The sequence below is a fragment of the Nasonia vitripennis genome (genome assembly GCF_009193385.2).
Source record: "Nasonia vitripennis strain AsymCx chromosome 1 unlocalized genomic scaffold, Nvit_psr_1.1 chr1_random0002, whole genome shotgun sequence".
Classification (NCBI taxonomy): domain Eukaryota; kingdom Metazoa; phylum Arthropoda; class Insecta; order Hymenoptera; family Pteromalidae; genus Nasonia; species Nasonia vitripennis.
This window is the reverse complement of record NW_022279588.1, coordinates 2,691,311-2,714,915: the sequence shown is the minus strand read 5'-3', so window position 1 is coordinate 2,714,915 and position 23,605 is coordinate 2,691,311. Positions and strand designations below refer to the sequence as shown.

At 42.9% G+C, this 23,605-nt stretch overlaps 1 protein-coding gene across 2 annotated transcripts in view; it reads left to right on the top strand.

The window, feature by feature from the left end:
- Positions 1-23,605, top strand: part of Ndufa7 (NADH dehydrogenase (ubiquinone) 1 alpha subcomplex, 7, 14.5kDa) — a 72,697-nt gene that overhangs the window by 30,574 nt on the left and 18,518 nt on the right. The window contains exons 2-3 of one of the 2 annotated variants that reach the window (XM_031921003.2): positions 1,678-1,859; positions 2,200-2,913. In XM_031921003.2, coding sequence (XP_031776863.1) covers positions 1,678-1,859; positions 2,200-2,329 — 312 coding nt within the window. In that variant the 3' untranslated portion in view covers positions 2,330-2,913. 2 annotated transcript variants of the gene reach the window in all.

The following is a 23,605-nucleotide window of genomic DNA, read 5'->3' as shown; positions in this document are numbered from 1 at the left end:
GAAAATAAGAAGTTACAAATTAGGTTTTAAAAATTATAAAGTTTGAAAATTCCTCCTTTTTTTGTTGTCACTTTCTTATTTTGGTTTAGTTTCAATTTTATTAAAGAGTGAATGTAAATAAAATACTTTTTCTTATTATAAACAAAATTTTCAACATGGGCGATTATCAATCCAATGAAATTGTTGATATGATAATGATCTTAGGCGAAACCCAAAACAATGCCAGAGCCGCGGTGCGACTCTACGGTGAACGCTTTCCTCTAAAAAGGCGTCCTACTCACGACACATTACTCAGATTACTTCGAAGAGCTCGTGATTGACATCTTCGTCGTCAACGCAGACACCACGAATACAACGAAAATGATCCTAATGTTATAGCCGCCTTAGCAGCTGTTCATCTCAATCCACAAATTAGTAGTCGACAAATTGAAAGAGAAATCGGTATACCACGAAGAACAGCATTGAGAATTCTCAATAATCTCCACTATCACGATTACCACATAAGATTAGTTCATGAGCTGAGGCCACGCCATTTTCTAATGCGTATTAACTTTTCCCAGTGGGCTTTAGGAGTTTTACAAAATGATCCAGATTTTTTCAGATTTGTTGTTTTCTGACGAGGCTATATTTCGCAGTGATGGTCAATTAAATAGGCACAATAGTCACTACTGGTCACCTGTAAATCCCCACTGGTACAGGGCTATTGACCATCAAAACCGATGGAGTTTAATGGTGTGATGTGGGTTCATTAATGGTTACCTGATTGGGACATATTTTTTCGGTCAAAATGTTAACCAGAATAGCTATTTGGCATTGTTCAGAGATCAACTGCCAGAGCTTTTAGAGGATGTTGACTTTCGGTCGTTTCGGACGTAAAATTTCCTGTTCTTTCCGAATCTGCTATCAAAAATAGGGGTTCCTATTTAAAAAAAAATTTGACCTTCAAATGACCTTGAAATTTGAGTTCAAGGTCAAAACTAATTGCACAAAAAGATGTCCCCCTTGATCCTGGACAACTTTCATCTGAACAATTTTTCTGTTCATGGCTTAATTTAGGAGTTATTAGACTGGTTTGATTAAAATGGCCCACCCTGTATATTGTACAACACATTGTACAGCAAATAAAAACTAATCTAATCTAATCTAATCTCTTGTCCGGCGTAGATGGCCATCGGCTGATATGCTTTTCCTCATACTTGAATCTAGAAAAAGACCCCACGCTATAAGTTTCTGACCAAAAAGTAACCGACCTTTTGCAAAATTGCTCATATATGGTTGTTAAATATTTTCTTAAAAAAGAGATGACTGGACGTTTTAGCCGTTAATAAAGTAATTTGATTGGTTGAGAAACGAATATCCGGTCTAAACATAGTTGCAATTTTGAACTTATAAACTCAAGAAAATTTAGCCCGCCCTCATCGTCTAACAACGTTCGCATAGCTCAGAGGACTAAATGCGTAGTCATACAAATCGTGCCTCCTAAAAGGCATGAGTGTGGGATTCCAGCCAAACCCGATTCATTGGAAACGCTTTATCGCATTTTAATCTTTATTCAATACGTTATTCTAACAAAAACTCCCACTAACCGTGATAATTTTACGTTCAACTGGATTCGAGTTCTTGACTTGATGCTTTATAAAACATTAATATTACATATTTTTTTCTTTTGATTTACAGAAAGCTTTGAAAGCAAATTCATTAAGATTTGCTAATCAAATAGCCGCGCGAACACAACTTCAACCAGATCTACCTGGGGGACCGTATAAAAAATCAACTGGAATCTATTATTACACTAGAGATGTAAGACGAGAAGTGAAACCACCGATTACTGTGTGCACTGCAAATCGATTAGCGTTAAGGTAAATATATGAATGTTATACTAACTCACGTGCATTCAGTCCAAAACTTTATCATACATAATTATTGCTGACTGTTTAAAACATGTGCTAAAAATATATTTTAAACATATTAATGTTTCTGATTCGTTTTATAAAGGTGCATCCAAAAGCCAATTTCAACTGACAAAGTCAATGTTAAGTGGAATCGTATTAATTTTCGAAACAATCAAATTTAAAATAACGGGTCGTCTGCTTTGAATACTCATAGAGTATTCAAATAGAGGCTTTTAAGCATGGGCGAAGCACCTGATTTAGATGAAATAATTTGAATGACGAATAATTTATAATAAACTTGTTCCAGACAGAATCGAGCGAAAGAGCGCGACGAGAACCACGAGTGGCGCATTAGAATAATAGGCATTTCTCCGCGGTTAAGTTGGCATCTGCATGGATTGGCAATGCGGTCCATGGCTGTCAGGCTATCAGTTTAGGATGGTCTGACAATCCTCAGACTGTCACAGATCTTACCAGGAGCTTGCTCTGTGTATCTGAAGGTCACCTCAGCGCGGAGAGACCGACGGGTCGACCCGTGGCTTCAACCCGCGCCAACGAAGCCGTGGGGGGCGTCTTAGGTACACATACGCGTACAATTGAAAGTATCACGCCAAATTAGTATAGGTTACGCGTACGTCCATCTTCGAGCTCCTTCACCGGCGAGCGCAAGTTCAGCGTCGCTATCTAGCGATAAGACTCACGATCAAGCGAAGAGACTGATCGACGTGAGTCAGTTATCTCGTGCCCTTCAACTGAGATTCATAATGTCGCGAGCAATAAGCATTCGACGTTGTAACTTTATTTTGTTAACTATACTTCTTTAAAATCATCTACATTCTTTTGATTTATTAGTTGCACTAATTTGCCTTTATCCTGAACCAAACTCTTACCATTTACTTTGTAATCTGGAGATTCTTGTCTCATGTGATAAGTGGATTCGAAGAAATAAAAATTAAGACACGTTCGAAATAAAATTTAAAAAGAGGGGCCAAAAAAATCAGACGTGTTACTTATGTTTAAATTTTCCTTTGTTTGTTTATTGAGAATTATAGCAAAGAAAAGAGTGTACAAAAACTACGGAATCAGCCCAAAACTCAAAAGCTGAAAAGAACGCGTTATAAAAGGACTGTAAAAACAACTTCAATAATTGGCTTCTTACTCTATAGGAGTACGCAGAAATAACCCTAGCTGGGGAGATGTGATTAGAAAAAAAAGACGTTGCTTTCTCCCTCTCTTCACCTTCGTACCTCTCCTTCGTACTTCTGCTCTCTCTCTCTCTCTCTCTCTCTCTCTCTCTCTCTCTCTCTCTCTCTCTCTCTCTCTCTCTCTGCAATTTTTCTCTTTTATCATTTCCACTGCAAACTTTCTACAAGGCCCCTAACCTCCAAAACTGCTTGGCTTGGCTTGGCTTGATTTCCCATTTGCACGGCGTCTCTTTCTCACTGCAATCAACATCGTGGCGACATCTGCTGTCTCGCGGGAGAATCTTCATGGCGTCTTCACACTTTTCGAGGTCGGTACTTTCACACTCTCTCCACTAACGCTCCATCTAGCCGTAAGAGTTACAACATCTACTCTCTCACTCCATCGATAACTTATCATCCTCCTACGAATATCTACTTTACCGACTGCTATTAAGTTATCGCCGAAAAATGAGTTCAAACGGCGAGAAGAGTGTGGAAGTGCCTTTTCAATCATGCAGCAGCTGTACACAACCTATACAGCACAAAGACCCCAAAAGAAGTAATTTTTGTTGTCTGTACTACCACGCCAGGTGCCAGAACACAACCAACGAGAAGGCAATCGTGGTGAATGACAGGCAGACCATCGCCTGTCTCCCATGTGCAGACAAAAACGACGCCACGGGTGCCAAAGTGAGGACTAAGTCCACCTCTGCTACAACATCAGCAACGGGAGTAACTGCAATAACATCAGCAGGCAAGAGCACTCCCAAACAGCAGCAGCCGGGGAACAAGAAGATAAGGTCAGCACCACCATCAACGAAAACGTCGAGAAATCCCTCAACAGTCCGCTCGGCCGATGTGACAACATCAACGCCGTCCGTTGAGGCTGCCTTGAGGGATATTCGCAGTGCCCTTGACGATATTCGCAATGCTCAAACGGAGGCCCTCAAGACACAGAACATCGTGTCGGAGAGGATCTCCAAAATTGAGCAGCGTCTGGGCCCAATTGAGAGGCGACTCAAAGCCCTCGATGAGCTGCCTGCACTCAAGACCCGCATACAAAATGCTGAGTCCAACAACACCGAGCTGCAGGCACAAATTCAAGATCTCTCATCGAGGAGCCCGACAATGCAGCAGGACAGCAGCAGCACTGTGCCCAGCGCTGCGGAGATTTGCAGCCTGCGCAGTGAATTGGCAGAGGTCAGGAGGCGACAGGAGCAGACCTCTAACAGTGTAGTTGTTGTCACGGGCCTGCACTACACCCGTGAAACCTCTCTGCATCTCCTCGCTTTCTCAGTCGTGAGCGCGCTTGACCCCACGGTCCTCAGAAGGGACATATCATCAGTCAGGACCATGGGGAGGCTTGATGCAACCAACAGCTCCGCCAGGGGTGACGGCCAACTGCCACCATTAGCCGTCACCTTATCTTCAAGTGCGCTTGCACGCTCGATCGTCATCGCCAAAGCCTGGAAACGCAAGCTGCACACCAGCGAATTGGACGCCACCTTGCTGGAGGAAGCTAAAGCTCTGAGCCCTGACCATCAAGGGCTCGTACACATCAACGAGCTGCTCCCCTCTGACGTCCACAAGCTGCGTTCGAGGGCCAGGCTGGAGGCCAAGAAGAGGCAGGGTTGCCGAACGTTCATCAGAGATGGGAGACTCTACATGCGCTGCAACGATGACAGCGAGCGTGCTACCGTCATCAACACCGACGCTGAGCTGGGGACTTTTTTAGCCCGGTTCCCGCCTGCTGCCGACATCGTTCAACACTAAGGCTACAACACAAACACATCATTCCACCACATCCACCATCAAGCTCATTTGCCATGTCTTCATCCGGTTCTAAGGTATTTCTGTCCGAAGGTCTATCTACGAGTCTGTCATTTTAATGCGAACTCGCTTACGGGTCACATGGAGATGATCAGGCTTTTCTTATCCACTCGCTCTCCATTCCACGTAATAGCTGTTATCGAGACCTGGTTGAGCGACAAGGTAACATCCATCCCTTCACTGGATGACTACCTACTGTACAGACGGGACAGAAACAGAAACGGAGGAGGTGTGACCCTCTACATACATAATTCACTGACGGCTAGCGTTATTTCATCATCTGATGGTGAATGGTCTGGCAAACCAGGTAAGCCTGAATATATCTTCTGCGAGGTATCGGCAAAGGGAATCTCTCCGATCTTCGTGGGGGTTGTGTATCGTCCTCCTCACGCTCCATTCTTCCAAGGCTCTAACTTTATAGACCAGCTAATAACCCACATGCACAACTACTCCACGCAGGTCATAATGGGAGACTTCAACTCTGACCAGCTTTCTTCATCTGAAGATGCCAAGTTCATCAAGGCCTTCATTCATGCAGTATCGCATTTTGACACCCAGGCCAGGGGAAGCGACGGCATCCCTCAGGTTGTTATCTCAAAAGCACTGCCAGTTCTTGCTCCTCTACTATGTCACATTTTCAACCTGTTTCTGAGCAAACCCTGTTTCCCATCTGCCTGGAAATTCTCACTTGTGCGTGCACTCAACAAAGTCAGTTCACCAACAGCCCTGACTGACTACCGTCCAATTTCACTTCTCTACTTTCTCTCTAAGGCCCTGAGTGGCTGGTGCACAGGCAAGTCTCACAATACCTTGAATCAAGGCTCTTACTAGACAATTTTCAAACAGGTTTCCGCACTGGCCACAGCACTCAGTCTGGCCTAAATAAGCTGATGATGTCAGGGTCGGGATAAACAAAAAGAAAGTGACACTCCTTCTTCTCTTTGATTTTAGCAAGGCGTTTGACACTGTATGTCACGTCCGGCTCCTGTGGAAGCTATCCACTTTCGGCTTCTCTAGGTAGGTTATCCGCTGGTTTGCCTCCTATCTCACTGGGAGAGAGCAAGCCGTCGTTGGAGACAATAGCGAGTGTTCCTCTTCGCAGCGTCTTAAGATCGGCGTCCCGCAGAGCTCCGTCTTAGGTCCCTGCTTTTTGCATTGTACATCAACGACATCGGTTTCTGTCTAGACTCCGATGTTTCCCATCTTATCTATGCGGATGACTTACAAATTTACAGTCATTGCCACCTCGAGGAGCTCGATTCTTTATCAAACAAGATGAGTGCTAATGACGAGAGGATAATGGGCTGGGCTGCGCAAAACAAGCTTAAACTTAATGTTACAAAAACCAAAGCAATTGTCCTGGGCTCCCCATACTACATAAATCTACTTCCCTCAACAGCTAACACTTTCATTAATATCGGGGGTGCCCAGGTCAGCTTTGAATCCTCTGTGTGTAATCTGGGACTGGTGCTTGACTCTAAACTCTCGTGGATTGAACACGTTACACAAGTGTGTAAACGTCCTCACTCGCTAATGTACAGGCTTTACTTTTTTAGAAAGAGTGCCAATCTCATATTGCGCAAACATCTCGTGCAAGCACTCCTATTTCCGATCATTGACTACTGTTATCTTGTATACTGTGACTTGACGCAGGAACTCGACTTAAAACTACAGAGGCTCGTGAATACAGGAATCCGGTACATCTATGGTGTAAGGAGAGATGAGCACATCTCCCCTTACAGGCGGGAGCTGCAGTGGCTAACCACTGTCGGACGCAGGAAGTACTTCAGAATCTGCTTCCTTCGTAAAATGTTTCGGCCTGTGAGGGGCCTCGTTTCATATCAGCGCCTCATACTTATGGAATAGCCTGCCATCTCACATCAGAAACACCTCATCTACTGTCACCTTGCTAAAGATTACTACTTTCAACTCGAAAACACATAACTCATGCACACGCACACCTACTCCTTCTCGCGCTATTCATTTTCACCATCGGTACACTTTTACACTATACATAATCTAAACACGCCTCAACTGTTTTGTACTTTGCTAGTACAAACGTTATGCGTACTAAATTATCAAGTTTTCTCGCTTCTCTTGGGCCTGAAATCGAATAATTAGAAGTGTCAATTAAAACACTATACGTCAGGCGTTATTTTACTTTACACAAGAACGTGTAGCTTAGTGACGCAAGTATACGTTGCATAGACTGCTAAATTAGGTGAGAACATGGCCGTGTTATTAAAATAAACCGCCAAGTTGATATATTCTTGGAGAATTTCTTAAGAAATACTCCTATTTTGCAGAGTTTCTCGCTTCTGCGTTTTTTAATATGCAGTGTCGTCAAGAACTCCGCTTTTTCGCTAGCTTACTATATGTTTGCTACGCAAAAGCACCCTCTACTGTCGAAATTAGCTTAGTGGCACTATGAAAGAGGTCTGAGTTACGCAGCTAGCCATCAAACAATATCCAGCAGTAGCCAAGGAAACTTCAGAGAGAACTTTAGAACCCACAATGGACAAGCTTCAAGTGTTGAGAATCGTGCTAACCTTCTTGAGCGCGGTTCTTGTACGTGAGCCAACAACACGCATTTTTTGTAATGAAGCATGGCGTCGTTCTTTAAAACACTGCTCGGTCAGCTGTTTATTAAAGTGGTTAAAATATATTTTGGGCTTCTGCAGTCTGCGTACTATTATGTACTTATTTGATCGTGGCTTGTTGGAGAGCGAGGTGGATATTATCCGTGCTCTCGGCGAGTCTATCGTGAGTTGTGGCATGCAGAGTGCCTGGCAAGTTCAAACTATTATGCAGCAATATTAGCAGATTCTTGGTAAGATTCTCTTTCTCTCTCTTTCTCTCTCAAAGCAGTTTAGACAGGGCGTAGTGTGGATTTCGTATAGATTAGTGCGAGAACTGAGCAAAGTTGAAATGGCAGAGATAATGCAGAGTGTAACACAGAGTAACACGGACTTTGAGATTGACAATACACTGTTAGTTAATGTTAATAGTGTGTCCGTGCCTCGAGGGGCTGGTCGGGTCTCGCTCATTTCTGAGACCACTTCCAAACGATCTATTTTATCCATTCAAAATACGGATAATCTCCGCCTGCCTCGATCGCTTGTTTGCGCGTATATGCATGCTATCCGCGGTGACGTTCGCACGGGGTATCTGCAGAAAATGTGGAACAGAATCAGACAATGTAATGGCGAATGGCAGAAAAAGAAGGCTATAAAACTCGTTAACAGTGCTAGAGTTGTTATACCCGAGACTGGCTGTGGGATACCTAAGATAAAACTTTTTCAAGAATACTACGTGTGTTTAGAAGTTGCAATAGTAGTCTATTCATTTCAAGGTTTTGCTCGAGGTGAAAAGCCTATACATGATGGACCGGAATATGTTCATAATGTTAGTAATACTGTTAGGCATACTCTTCATATTATGTATTACGAGAGTAGTCGACATTATCAGCCTATTTTGAACTTGGTAGCTGCGACTGGCAGTAGGGGGTATTTTATACCTTATAATAAAAAAGTAACAAATGAAAAGAATCATAAGTGTCCGTACAAGTGTCGTAGTTGTCTGCAGAAACCGCCTTGTAAACGTGACCAAACCGACAGGCATGTGGTGTGCCCACACTGTAATAGAATCTTTTTCAGTCAAATGTGGCTTTTGAATCATCTGAAACCACGGTCATTCGATGAGAATCATACAGTATGTGCGAGTTTGAAAATTTGTACGAGGTGTTGTAGAACGATTAGAACCCCCAGTAATGATACAACCTCTCATATTTGCGATACAGTCTTTTGTAAAGTTTGTAAGCTGATGCAGCCAATCGGCCATCTTGGTTTTATGCGACCCATAGCTGAAACGTGTCATCAGGCGGCTAGTACTACCACGAAAAAACAGAGCTTATACTTATTTTACAGCACAATGGTCACGCGGATGGAGCATGAGACAGGCTGACCGATACAGCATTCTGTAAATTCGCGTGAAAAGAGACTGCCCGAAGGCCCTCTCGTGGATGGATTTTGCGTGTTAGGAAACAAGGAGAAAGTCGTACTGCAGTTCCACGGGTGTTATTGGCATGGTTGTATTTGCTGCTACACTGATGGTCATTTGTCAATCGTTAATGGCGAGAGTATGGACGAGTGGTACGAGAGAACACTTAGAGTTTCGGGAAAAATTAGGAGACACGGATATCGTATCATTGAGAAGTGGGAGTGTGATTTTGATCGCGAGTACAGCGAGAACGAGCAGATGATGACGTATATAAAAGAGGTCACAGAAGACTGGCATACACCACTTAATCCGCGAGATGCATTTTTCGGTGGTCACACGGGTAACACGATAAAATCATACGATATACGCGAGAATGAAAAAATTAAATATGTCGATGTATACTCATTATACCTGTACATTTGCAAATATGGTCGCTATCCCGTCGGCCATCCGAAACTTTATGTGGGTGAAGTCGAGTGTGTGCGTGGAGTTGGCCTCGACAACGACATCAGCCAGATTGACGGTCTGCTGATGTGCGAGGTGTTACCGCCGAGAAATCTTTACCATCCTATTCTTCCCGCAAAAATGCATAATATGCTACTATTTCCGCTATGTAGATCGCGTGCCGAGTCCATGTGTCAGGAAGACTGTAAACACGAAGACGTGAATGCGCGCATTTTTGTCGGTACCTGGGTGGCTGACGAGCTTAAAAAAGCTGTGGAATTTGGTTACGTAATTACTAAGGTATTCGAAATATGGTCGTATAAAATTACAATTCGACAAGCGGTCGTGTAAAGGTGGTCTCTTTCACGAGTACATTGATGAATTCTTTGCGTAAAAGACCTATGCATCGGGATACCCACCAGAGTGTAGAAATGATAATGAGCAAGCAATAGATCGCTATATTAAGAACTTTGAGCAAGGGGAGGGCATAAAACTCGACAAAAGTCGGATAAAATTCAATGCTGGTCTACGCTCCGTGGCAAAGCTATGTCTTAACTCGTTGTGGGGCAAGTTTGGGCAACGCGAAAACATGACAAAAACTGAGATAGTAAGAGACCCACAAAGATTGTTCGAGCTACTAACTAGCCCTGATAAAGTTGTGAATTTTATACTGCCAGCCAACGATGAAATCCTCTACGTTAGTTGGTTAAATAATGACGAGGATGCCAAAATTGAGACGTCACCACAGTGCAACGTGGTTATCGCTGCTTACACACTGCTCTGGCTCGGCTCTTCTCTCCAAGCTCGAACCACTGGGAGAACGCGTGCTGTACTACGACACAGATTACATAGTGTATGTGAGCAGAGAGAACGGATGCGAATATGAGCCGTCAACGGGACCATTTTTAGGACAACTCACTGACGAGTTGGCGGGCTAGGGGTTAGGCACATACATTACATCCTTTGTCTCCGGCGGAACAAAATTTTATGCCTATAAATATCTAACACATGACGGCTGTGAATCGTGTGTTTGTAAGATTAAAGGTATCCGATTGAATGCATCAGCTTCCGAAAAGATTAATTTTGAATGTGTGCGTAAACTTGTGAGTGGTGAAATACCACCGACATTTGTCTCTTTTAATGCGATTAGACGTACAGCGTTGCATGATGTGGTCACACGCGCGGAATGTAAAGTCTGTGAACCTGTCTACTCTAAACGTCGCTTTATTGCCAACGATAAGAGTTACCCATACGGGCATGTAGCTCTAAAATGACGAAAAAAAAGTATAAACTTGATACAATTTTTTCTATATTTAATAATAACTTACCCAGCCCAGAACTAGCCGTCCAAAACCGCTCGCGCGTCACAAGCCTCCCGGAGGGGGCGAGCCATATGGCTAACCTTCGGAGTCTCGCACCGCGCGCGCATGTACGCCCAAATGAGCTCCCTGGAGAAGAATCCTGTTGACTTGCCTTCGGCAAACTCGACGACCGCTCGAGCGCAAGGAGGGGCCACCCCGCGCTGCGCGTTTGTGGTTCTCCCCCGCCAGGGGGCGTTGCAGATGCTCGGAGTTTTATAAATCTCACGTGTCGCTCGGTCTGATGAGCATTTCGTATGCATCACCTGCCCAACGGCATCATAGATGTGCGCTGAAGACATCCCTGGACATGCATGATTTGCGGTCCCACCTCGTGTGGCAAGACCGTGTATGTCGGTAATTTTCTCAAATACATCGCACAGATGAGCGATACAGAATTTGACCGTATATTACTCTACTATATACATAGAATGGCAGCCTGCTTTTAAGGAATTTGCTGGTTGTACAAGATTTGATGAACAAGATTTTGATCTCGAGTGAATTGGATGATCGGCAAAAGTACTCCATGTACCAGCAGGTGTTGCAACGGTTCCTACACTACAAAGAACAAAGTAGCGAGGACGATAAAGCCGGTAATGAGTTGTTGTTGTCGACAGTCGATGAAACATTACCACCACTGCACTCCATTACTACAAATGGTGATGGCGAAGTAAGATCCGATCAACATATTATCAATAGTGTACCGCCAAGTATTCGTCAAAATGCACGAAATCTAATGAATAGCCTACGTCGATCTGGTAGCATTGCGTGAAATAAACTCGGTATGATTACGGTAGATGGCGTGCGTGCACGAGGTGTTAATATTGTAGACTTGGTGAACGAAGCTGTGAGACGTAGAATAAGGCTGCCTTCCCGTAGCTTCAATTAATTTGTTTGCGTACTTCGTAAGGCACACGTACCTCTAGAATGTATAGGGAATAACAAACTTCATCTCGCTGTAGCGACTGCTGTAGTAGAAGAATCTAACAGTAGCGGCAATAACAATTCTTTGTTGACTGCTTCTGACACGTCATTATTACCGGAACGACAACAACAACAACTAGCATTCAGTAGCAGCGCTAGTGAGGAGGACTACAACGGAGAGAAAATACTAGATCCGAATAATTTGACATTTTTTAAATATCGCAAAGGTGATAAATAGAGAAAACGAGATGGCAGCAGTCGTGCAGCAATCGACACCACGGTAGATACTTTAACAAGATCTGTAGCACCACCTGCTAAAAAACAAGTGGTACGAAAAGAACCCAAGCTCGGCTATATAAGATGGCAGCACCACAAAGAGAAAACACAGAGTCATCTAGTGTGCTGGACACGCTAATCAATGAAATGCCTTTCGAGATGCATATACTGGGATACCAGTTTCTCGGGCCGGGTACTCATCTTGAGGAGAGACTGGCACGCGGTGAGACCGGCAGAAACCCTTTTGATAGAGCCTGTCTCGAGCACGTTATCGCATATTCGCGCAATAATGGCTGTGGTGGTGGTAGTGGTGGTGGTGGCGGTAGTAGCGATGGTGGGGAGCATACTGAAGCCGATCGTCGACTGGCTGAGCGTGCTTTTTCGTGCATGCTATCTGAATCGTCAGGTAGTGAGGAGAAAAGCGTCGCTTTATTAACTGTTTTGTGTATGGTCGGTAAAATCACTTTTGATAGGGTTTATCGACGATTCAGACAGGCTATAAAACGTACCAGGAGAAAGAGGTCGAAATTAGTTGGTAGGAGACAGTCAACGAATGGAGAGCAAGCTTGAAAAACTGTACTATGGCTTGCTAGCTTCATCAGCATACGCTGGTGGGGACGGGCTTGTGTGGGCCACACGCAAAACATTTCGCTAGAACAAGGTGAGAGAGTGGCTCGAGAGTCAAGATGCGCACACAATGCATAAAATGGTGCGATATCGTTTTCCTCGTTGATCTTACCAGGTTTTCAGTCCGTACGAGTTGTGGGAAGCTGATTTAGCTGACCTTCGTTCTCTCAAAACGTATAATGATTAATACAGCTACTTACTGGTGAACATTGATGCTTACAAAGTACGCATGGGTTGAGCCACTTCGTGATAAAATGGCTAAAAGTGTGGTCAGTGCAACACAAGGCAAGGGCAAGGAATTTGTTGGAGGCGAAGTGCAGAATTTGTTGAAAAAAAGAAACATTATTTACCGTGCTGTGCGAGACCCCGACGTTAAGGCAGCACTCGCCGAGCGTTTTATCAGAACTCTTAAAGAGCGAATATGGCGCTACTACTTCACACATTTTAATAAAAGACGCTACATTGACGTGCTGGACGGTATTGTACAGTCATACAATTATTCGTAGCATAACGCAATAAAAATGACGCCATCTAGCGTGAATATGTATAATGCAGCTAAAGCTGGTGAAAATTTAGAGCGGCGCTATTGTGTGAAACGACAGTCACGCTATTCCCATAAATATAATGTTCAAGACTTGGTTCGAGTTAGTCGTGCTCGGACAGTCTTTCGAAAAGCATACGAAGGTGGCTGGACTCTAGAATTATTCAAGATTATAAAGGTTGATACAAGGAGACAGCCACCCGTCTACACACTCGAGGATCTGGAGGGTGAAAAAATTGACGGCTATTTTTACGAACAAAAGCTAAGTAGAGGGCGCAAAGATTTGTCTGGTGACGTTTTTCATATCGACCAGGTATTACGGAGTAGGGACAAAGGAAAGAGGAAGGAGTATTTGTGAGTTGGGAGGAGTACCCTGAAAAACTTAATTCTTGGGTGCCTGCTAAAGATCTCGTAAATCTTCAAAACAATGACGATGATCATGACGGATGAATTCTACATGGTTTTGTCTAGTAGTAGCAGTAAATATTTTTACCCCGAGGACACAACCAATCGCTTTACCACACAGCTCCCCCAAAATTTCTGTCTGCACGGCAATTGGTGCGTCGGTCTCACCGAAATTCAAATACCTCTTACATTTTAACACATATCAATGAAGATGAGAAGAGAGGGAGTCGTCTATATAACGAGAAAATCCACACGCGCTACTTACACTAACAATAAGTTACGCAATGATGACGATGATGATTATCGGTAGACTTTTAGTCAAATAAAATGCGACGTTCATGACAATCTTTATACTCTTTTGAGCGAGATAAATAACCTCGACAATGTGAAAGATCATCTTATATTTGAGATTCAGTGTGGCGTCTATATTCAAGTCAAATGCACCTGCACTGAGGATAAGTGCGCTGGTTGTACTCACTCATTCTCTCTATCTGAAAAGTTGTGTGAAATGTTAGGCTTTATAAGTGGTGAATTATTAACTTGTGATCGTAAAAAAGACAGCTACATTATCTGCAATAGACCGACAAATCTTGCAAATGGTTTACCGAGCGTGCTGATGGTTTATAGCAGTATTTGTCAGCCTTTTGTGACAGGTGATGTTTGTTCACGACTGCTACGTGCTCTGGCTCTTCAGTTACCTAATTATACTTACGGTAGAACGCAAATTCAGAATTTTACCCCACCAATGTATCTGCCCTTGCTGTCCTCCTCTTTTCAGTCAATCGAGATAGATATAAGAGGCGAGCATGGACATCCTGTCCCATTTGACTACGGTGCGTTGACGGCGACACTTCATTTTAAGCACACAAATTAAAAATGCCTGACTACAGTATTTTTCTAGCCCACCAAATCGGGTGTGGTGACGGTGGTGGAGATAATTACGTTACAATTGGTCGTAGGCGTTATCAGACTGGCCCGGGTATTGGCAGTTATTCAAAAGGTTTATTTCGCGGTGCTTTACCTCTTGTGAGGAGTGGCGCTAAGACTGTCGGTAAAGAGGCTGCTCGTGCTAGTGCAAAGATCATGGATAATGTGGTGAACAGGCCTTTTAGAGAAGCGTTAAGTAAGCGCGTGCGCGAAAGTGGGGATAATCTCAAATGCAAAGCTGAACAAATAATGAATAAAATCATGGCGCCGGATGAACAGGAGGAGGAAGAGGTGGGGGTGGTAAGAAAAAGAAAGTTAAATATAAGAAAACACAAATGACACAAAAATCGCAGCCAGACTCTGGTCGTGGAGCTGGTAGGTGCGTGACAACCACGCAGAAAAAGATGAAAAGAAAGCAATCTACAACTAAAGCAGCATCGTCAGCAGTAGCTAAAAATATCTTTGTCAACTAAAAGACTCTCTTTTTGAACGGTATAACTAACTATATTAACTAGAAAAAAATATGGTTTTTCTACACTCTGACTCTTGTGACTCGTTGAAGTCGGAGTTATCACTCTTTGAATTGCCGTCAACACAGACGGTAATTGAAAGTTCTCAGTGGGTGCAGTATAAGCCAATTTCGTCACTCACCGATCAAGCACCAATAGAATTTATGATCCCTGGCAACTGTGAACACCGACGAAGCCATTAGAGAAGGATGCGTCAGTACCAGTCGTCAGACTTGTGAATAATTTATGCATTCGCTGTTTAATCAGGTGGATGTATTTTTCAATTAAAAACCAGTATCACCACCAAATATCGCCTACGCATACAGATCGTACATTGAGATGTTATTAAATTACGGACCAGCGGCAAAAAACTCACACTTGAGCAGCGTCTTTTGACTACGATGACACGGCCGGTAAAATGGATAACACTGATGCTGGTAATGCAGATTTCTTTAGACGATAAGCAGTTATGACAAATAATAAAATTGACTTATTGGGCTATTTACACGTAGATGTGCTAAATATGGATAGACTACTACTTGGTGGTGTTGAGGTACGTGTACGTCTTGTGCGGTCTCGTGACAGCTTCTGTCTAATGGATCCCGATTTTGCATATACAGCACACATAACCAAGGCGACTCTATTTATTTGCCGCGTAAGGGTTAATCCGGGCATTTTATTGGCTCACGAAAAAATGCTTTCCAAAGTCATAGCAAAGTACCCGCTTACACGGGTAGAGGTGAAAAACGTAACCCTGAACAGTGACGTTCATGGCCAGTCGATAGATAATGTCATACTGGATCAATTGCCGAAAAGAATCATAATTGGATTTATTGAAAATAAGGCTTATAAAACCAAATAAAACCACTTACCAATATAAGCTTTGTGCCAGTCGATAAGCCTTACTTGATCTGTGTAGACAAACGGAGAAATGGATATAGTTATCGATTTTCAGTTTTTCAAGGATGACAAGGGTCGAATTGTGCCGAAAGAAGTGGGCTTAGCAGTATTAGATTTAGATGCTACAGCACATCGGATTATCGCACCTACTGGTTATACCAGATTTTTAAAGAAAGATATTTTAAGAGAGAATAATTGGCTGACACTGCATCATTATGGTCTGGATTGGTACGATAAGCATGTTTCGCTAAAAAAATTTTACAAAACTATGTATGATATTCACAGAAAAGCAAATAAAATTTATGTGCGAGGAGAGGAAAAAACGAAACTGCTAAATAAGATTACGACACGCAAAGTTATCAATTTAGAGGAGGCGTACGAGTGTCCACCTTACTACAAATTGCCATACTGTGCAAGGTATTGTATGCAGCATTCTATTAAACGCTGCCCACTCCAATACACCTGTGCGCTCAACAACGCCTGCGAACTGAAACTCTGGCTAAATTCACGTGGTGTCGGAGGCACTATAACTACAACAGCAAAGCGCCCCTTCTCACCGCCATACTATCTTTGCAAGACTGAATTATCTGAATATTCTCCAGAAGTTGCGAAAAATGAGAGCTCATGCGGTAGGGGTTTATCCGGCAGATTAAATTCCAATGACATGGGTAAAACCATGTGGCTCTGTGTTTAATACACAGAGTCATAAGAGACGTGGTATGCACTGGGTGGCGATATATGTGTCCGAAAATATTGTTGGGTGGTATTTTCATAGTTTTGGTGCAAAACCATACATCCCCAATCATATAAACAGTATCCAGTGAATTGTAAGAAGCTCAGATGGAACCACATTCGATTACAAAGTAGCTTTTCTAATGCTTGTGGCAAATATTGTATCATATTTCTATATTATATGATTAATGGTATGGGTATGCAGCGATTTCTCAATAATTTCATCAGATTTGAGAAAAAATGATCAGATTGCCGAAGAATTCGTTGCTAAGTTGTAATATAATATTGTAAAATTTTTAAACGTGAAACGATAAAGTAAGAGGATATTTAGCTTGCACAGCTTCCAAAAAAATGCGACCCTACAGATTTTTATTGGATCCTCTCTACAGCACCAGTGATTCTATTGGCCATCCACTTGTCGCGAGACTGTTCCTCATTGGTCTCGCCTCCCACCAAATGTACTGGTTTTCGAATATAATCCAGTGTAGTTGCAGCACAGAGAGCACAGTTCTCTTTCACAAGTCTAAAAGAAGAAGTTCTCTCTCGGGGACAAGAAAAAGTATAAGAAGAAAAAAGATGGCTGGGCAAAAGAGACATCACGATAGCCAGACTTAGGACAGCCAGACTTCCGCCATTACCACCAAGTATCGCTGTCATCAAATTCTACCCATGGTATTCGGCTTGAACAACTCTTATGGAAAAATTATTCACATTGGGTTGGAAAATACCTCAGTCGGTTCGGATGACTTCAATCAGGTTGTTCGACTAAGTAATAACGAATTTTACGAACTATGCTTGCCGCTTGCCTCCTGGCTACAGTTCCGGGAGCAGTTTGACAAAATCGACCGATACTTCTAGGCGTACAGCGAGGAGGATATGCTGGATCAACGAATTACCTTTTCCGGATTTTACATTAGATTTATGATCAGCTACTCTGACCAAGCATTTGAATTACTGGAGGACGATGAGACGACAATACGCAAAGACTCTGGCGAGTCTAGGGCGAAAAAAGTGCGTAAGCCTTCACTAGTGTTTAAAAGAGTGACGTTTGACAGGTTAAAAGCCGTGTCTAAAATAATATATCATAGAATCAAATACTTATTAAAAGTTAAAGAGGCTATAACAATTATTGTGAAAGAGCTGGGTGCAAAGACAAATTAGTTAATAGCGAAAATGCACAGTACACATATTTCACTGCTTACAATGTTGAATGTGCAATGAGAGATTTAAACGAGACGCTTGTAGATAAGATAGATTAATTATTAGAAAATAAAAATATATATTTAGCTTTAGAAGATGTTTATATCATCATATATGAGTTTGTTAATTTACATTTATATAGCCTAGTCGCATACTTAAATACAACTATATATAAGGATACATAACTATAATTGTATTTAGTTTAAGAGTTTTGAATAAATATAATTGTTAAACATATATAAATATTTCTACTAACTTACCTGTGTATTTTATCCACCACTTCCTATCCCAGTCATCCTTTACACTCGTTATAGTTATAGGCTAGATTTTAAGTTTATCCATAAGTGTATTAAACTCACACTCACACACACACACACAGCTCCGCTACGCCCGTCCCAAGCCCGGGGCCCCACCACACAAGAGATGGGGAAGGAGCAGGGGGAGGAGTAGCAACCTCGTTAAAATAACCAAGGCTCATCTGGCCCGGATGACAGCACCTTGTTAAAGGGCTCCTTCCTAGGATATAGGATAGGGGAAGAAACCCCGAATATAAATTAACTCAAACAAGGCAGGAGGTTATAGAAATGGGTCACTCGGCCCTCAAAGGAAGATTAGCCTCAAGTGACGCATCAGGATGTGATGGAGTCATAAACAGGGGAATGCACGAGGTATGGTCTAAAATTCAGACAGCAGATCGTGCGGAAGTAGAGTTGATGGACAAAATTCAGAATTATCTGGACAAGATGGATGCTGTAGTAGGTTCAACCAAAAACATGCACAAGATTGTTAAGGATGACATAAGGAAGGTCATGTCCTTCTGGAAACGGCTCATCAGCGTAAGAGAAGCGTCGAGCAAGACCAAGTCTAGCTTTGGACTGATGATGTCAAATAGCTCACGGACCTTGCTGACCTCAGAAGAAAAACGGGAGGTAGAAACGCCAAGAAAGAGGAAGGAACGGTCTCCTACACAGAATGATACCAATAAGAAAAGAAAAGAAGAGGACAAGACGCCAAAGCATGGTCAGAGTGCGCCACTAGCGACGACTTCCAGCACTGCTCAGTGCCCACCGCCCATAACAGGGACATTACCACCCTGGCAGAGGGTGAAAACAAGAAAGAAAAAGAAGACGATAAGATTAACAATGGTGTTGTAGATCAGAAAGGCACTAGAAAATCTAAGCCGCCAAGGGCAAGACCAACCCGATCAGAGGCTCTAATCATAAAAGCTACCGACGGGAAGTCCTACGCTGATATCTTGCGAAAGATGAAAGCAGACCCAAAACTGAAGATGTTAGGGAATAGCGTAAATAGGCTACGCAAAACGGCGGTTGGTGACTTACTTTTGGAACTCCAACGCACATCGAAAGGGAAGGCAACAGAACTTTGACAAGCGGTGCAAGAAGTGCTAGAAGAGGGTGTTACCTAAGAACCTTACAAGATGTAGAGGTCTTTGAAGTAAAGGATCTTGATGTTCTAACCACTAAGGAGGACATCGTGGAAGTGCTACGGAGGGAGTTTCAAGATAGCGTCTCAAATGCAGTGGAGGAAACGGCAGTAAAGTCTGAGCGCAAGGCATATGGCGATACGCAGACGGCGGTCATTCAAATACCAGCGAAAATGGCCCAGCAGATTATCGCAAAGCAGAAAATCAGGATAGGCTGGGTAGTATGCAGAATACGAGAGATAAAGCGAAATGCACGTCCACTTTGCTGCTATAAATGTGTAGGATTTAGACATATCAGCAAAAATTCCACAGTAACACAGGATCGAAATAACCACTGTTACAAGTGTGGAGTCGAAGGACATAATGCAAGAGATTGTAAAAACAAACCGAGCTGCGTTTTCTGCCAAGAAAGAGGAGCAACAGAGAAAATTGACCATGCTGCTGGTAGCTATACATGCCCAGTATACCGAGTATTGAAAAGGCAGTATAGAAATTGAAGAAACGAAGATAATAAAGATAGTGCAGTTGAACTTGAATCACTGCGAGACAGCACAGGATTTACTTAACTAGTACGTTTATGAGACGGAGGTCGATGTAAACATTATATGTGAACCATACAGGGCTCTGAACGAGACATCGTCGGAAACAGACGACACTGGCAGAGCAGCGATCTGGGCATGTGGAAACGTGGCATTCCAGGAGAAAATGTTGACCAGCGAGAAAGGATTTGTTCGTGCAAAGATAGCAGGAATACACGTATACAGCTGCTATGCTTCGCCTAACGCACCGATCGAACAGTTCGAGCGGCAGTTAGATCGACTCCTGCAGGATATTGCGGGAACAAAGCCAGTAATTATCGCAGGCGATTTTAACGCATGGGCCGTAGAGTGGGGCAGTCAAAAAACTAATCAAAGAGGACGAGTACTGCTAGAAGCATTTGCTCTCCTGGACTTGGTGTTAGTTAATCAGAGTAGCACTAACACCTTTAGAAGAGGAGACGCAGGATCTATTGTAGACCTGACCTTTGTTAGTAGTTGCCTTATTGGCTCAATTGACAAGTGGACCGTGAGTGAATACTACACAAATAGTGAACACCAGGCCATAATAATGGAGGTAAGAAAATCAGAGCAGAGACCCAGCGTGAGTACAAGGACCAACAGAGTCGGTTGGAAAACGAAGGATTATGATAAGGAGATGTTCCTACTGGCACGTGAAGAATTGCAACTCTCGGGGACGGCGAACAGCAAGGCGAAACAGGTGATGGGTAATGTTACACGAGCCTGTGACGCGGCCATGCCGAGAAGAGTGCCCAATTGTTGACGACCACCAGTATATTGGTGGGACAAAGAGGTTGAGTGTGCGCGCAGCAAGTGTCACCGGACCAGAAGAAGAGATCAAGGGGCAAGAAAGAAATACTATAAAACCGGAAGAGGCCAGGAAATAGTAGATGCTCGCGGACAAAAAATAAAGAATGCTAAGAGGAAGCTTAAGAAGACAATCCGCGAAAACAAGCGACGTTGCCTTAAAGAACTACAGGATGAGGTCGAACAGGACCCTTGGGGTCGACTTTACAAAATAGTAATGAAGAAGATTAAAGGAAGCTACATACCCCCTCCAAAATGCCCGGAACTATTACACGGGGTAGTGACCACACTGTTCCATAGGCAACTGGATGAGCCAAGTATCATCGAAAGAGGTGTGAATGAAGAGGCTGTTTCAAGGATCACGATTAAGAAATTGTTAGCCGCCTGCAGAAGGGTAGAAAACACCAAGGCCCCAGGGCCGGATGGCATTCCCAATATTGCATTGAAGCATGCCATCCATGCTCATCATTGCATGTCTAGAAGAGGGAACATTCCCCACAAACTGGAAGAAACAGTGACTCGTGCTTTTACCAAAAGGAAAGAAGCCACCCCAGGATTCCTTATCATACAGACCGCTCTGCATGTTGGACACCCCGGATAAGATCGTGGAATGCATAATCTGCGTCAGAATGGATTATTTTATAGAAGGAAAAGATGGATTAGCGGAACACGAATTTTGCTTTAGGAAGAATCGTTTAACCCTGGACGCAGTTAGCCTAGTGATCGACACTGCGCAAACAGCGATAGAGGGGAAAAGACGAAAGGGAGGAAAAAAGAAGTACTGCGCCATAGTTACATTGGATGTCAAAAATACATTTAATTTGGCTAAATGAAGTGAAATACATGAAGCACTCCGGAAACAGGATGTGCCCTTATATATAAAAAGAATGATGTCCGACTATTTGAAGGACAGAATCCTATTATATGACACGGAGAACGGTATCAACACCTATAAAGTTACAGGAGGCGTACCCTAAGTGTCAGTGCTTGGCCCACCGACATGAAACATCATGTACGATGGGGTACTAAGCCTACAATTACCTGAAGGAGCAACAGTCGTGGGCTTCGCTGATGACATAGCAGTAGTGGTAGTAGCAAAACATAAAGAAGAGGTGACAGAAATAGCAGAAGAGGTGCCCGTATAATACACGAATGGCTAACGGAGACGGGTCTGGAACTAGACAGCAACAAAACGGAAGTTATTCTTATCTCTAGTAGGAAGAAGATGAAGGAAATTAATCTGACGGTAGTTGGACATGAGATAGCTTCTTAACCAACCATCAAGTACTTGGGCATCACCATCGATGCAAGACTAACTTTCAAACAACATCTGGAAATATTTAATGATAAAGCAGCAAAAGTCTGGGCTGCTCTATCACGATTGATGCCAAATGTAGGAGGCCCAACTCAGAAGCGAAGGTTACTCTTAGCCAGTGTAACCACATCGATTATGCTATATGGAGCCCCAATATGGGTAGATGCAATGCGGGTGAAATCGTATGCCCGAATGCTAACCACTGTGTACAGACGAAGTGCACTAAGAGTGGTGTCCGCTTACCGTACAGTATCGGACAATACGGTGTGCTTTACTGCTGGTATGCCGCCGATTGACCTATTGGCGATGGAATGTAAGGAAGTATTCCAAACTAAATGAAGAACAAGTAACAAAACTCAGAAGGAGATCTGGGATGCAGCAAGAAAGAAGACAATGGCCGATTGGCAAACAAGATGGGATGTTAGTGACAAAGGGCGATTGACACATCGCTGTATGCCAAAAATAGAGGATTGCACCGGAAGAGAACATGGGGAGGTCAACTACTACCTCACACAGTTATTAACCGGGCACGGATGCTTCTGGGCTAATCTGCACCGATTTAAATTAGACGAAAGTCCGAACTGCCGAGCTTGTTTGGACGCTAACGAAGATGCGGAGCATGTTCTCTGTGACTGTTCGCAAAACCAAATGCAGCGAGGAACTCGAGGGTTGTCTTCAGACCAGAGTGACACCTGAGTCAATGATGACAACTATGTTGACGTCGGAGGATAGTTGGAACGCAGTAAACAACTACGTAAGGGCTATCCTCAAGAAGGTTAGAAATGACAAAGAGAAAAGAAGGCAAAGACAAGGCGAAACAGCGGAATAAAAATGTAGCTAGACAAAGGACACTGAGCCGTGCCGGGGTTGAGGCTGTCCAGAGGATATCCGAACGATGCCAAGTTCTTTCCAAAGTGTCTCGAAAAATCAGAGGCACTTTGGATAGAAAGAAAAGGGGGAGAGTTTCTCTCCAAAGTGTCTCGAAAAATCAGAGGCACTTTGGATAGAAAGAGGGAGAGTGAGGGGACTCTCTCCCAAAATCCAAATGGCACCATGGGGAGTAAACAATCTTGAGGTTGACCTTGACCTCTCACTGACTCGGGGTGGGGGGTCAAGGTCGGTTTTGTTTACTTTCTCCATGGTGCCTGGTTACTACTGCTATGTACTGAACATGCATGTACTGCATTGAATTATCAACCAATATCTTTGAACTATTTTTATTTTTAATAAGTATGACTATCATTTATATTATTTCTTCTTTTATATAGTGAATAATCATTACTTTGAAATGTTGTAGTTTCTACAGAAGATTTTATAAAATTTGTATAACATTTTTTGTATACTCTCGGTAATCTGTATCTTTTCTATGTGGTTTCTGCATCTTTTCGGTAACATAGAGATGATTTAGTATGCAGTCCATGGAGCATATGTTTTTAAAAATAACTTTTGTAATTAATTATGTTTAATTAGTATTTCAGCAAAAATATGTTTGTCAATAGATTCAAGTGTCATTAATTTAGAAATTGTATGCAATGAAACAAGAACATAAGCATGAGGTAATCCTCTTTTTTGAAACTCAATTGTGTATACGTAGCTAAAGTTTTACCAAAAATTTGATTTTCCGATAAATCTTTAATAATACTTTTTAATTTTGCGTATAATACTCTGACTGTAATATTAGGTATATCATTTGGAATAGTTCCTATTGGAAAAATTTTCAATACTTCTTTAAGC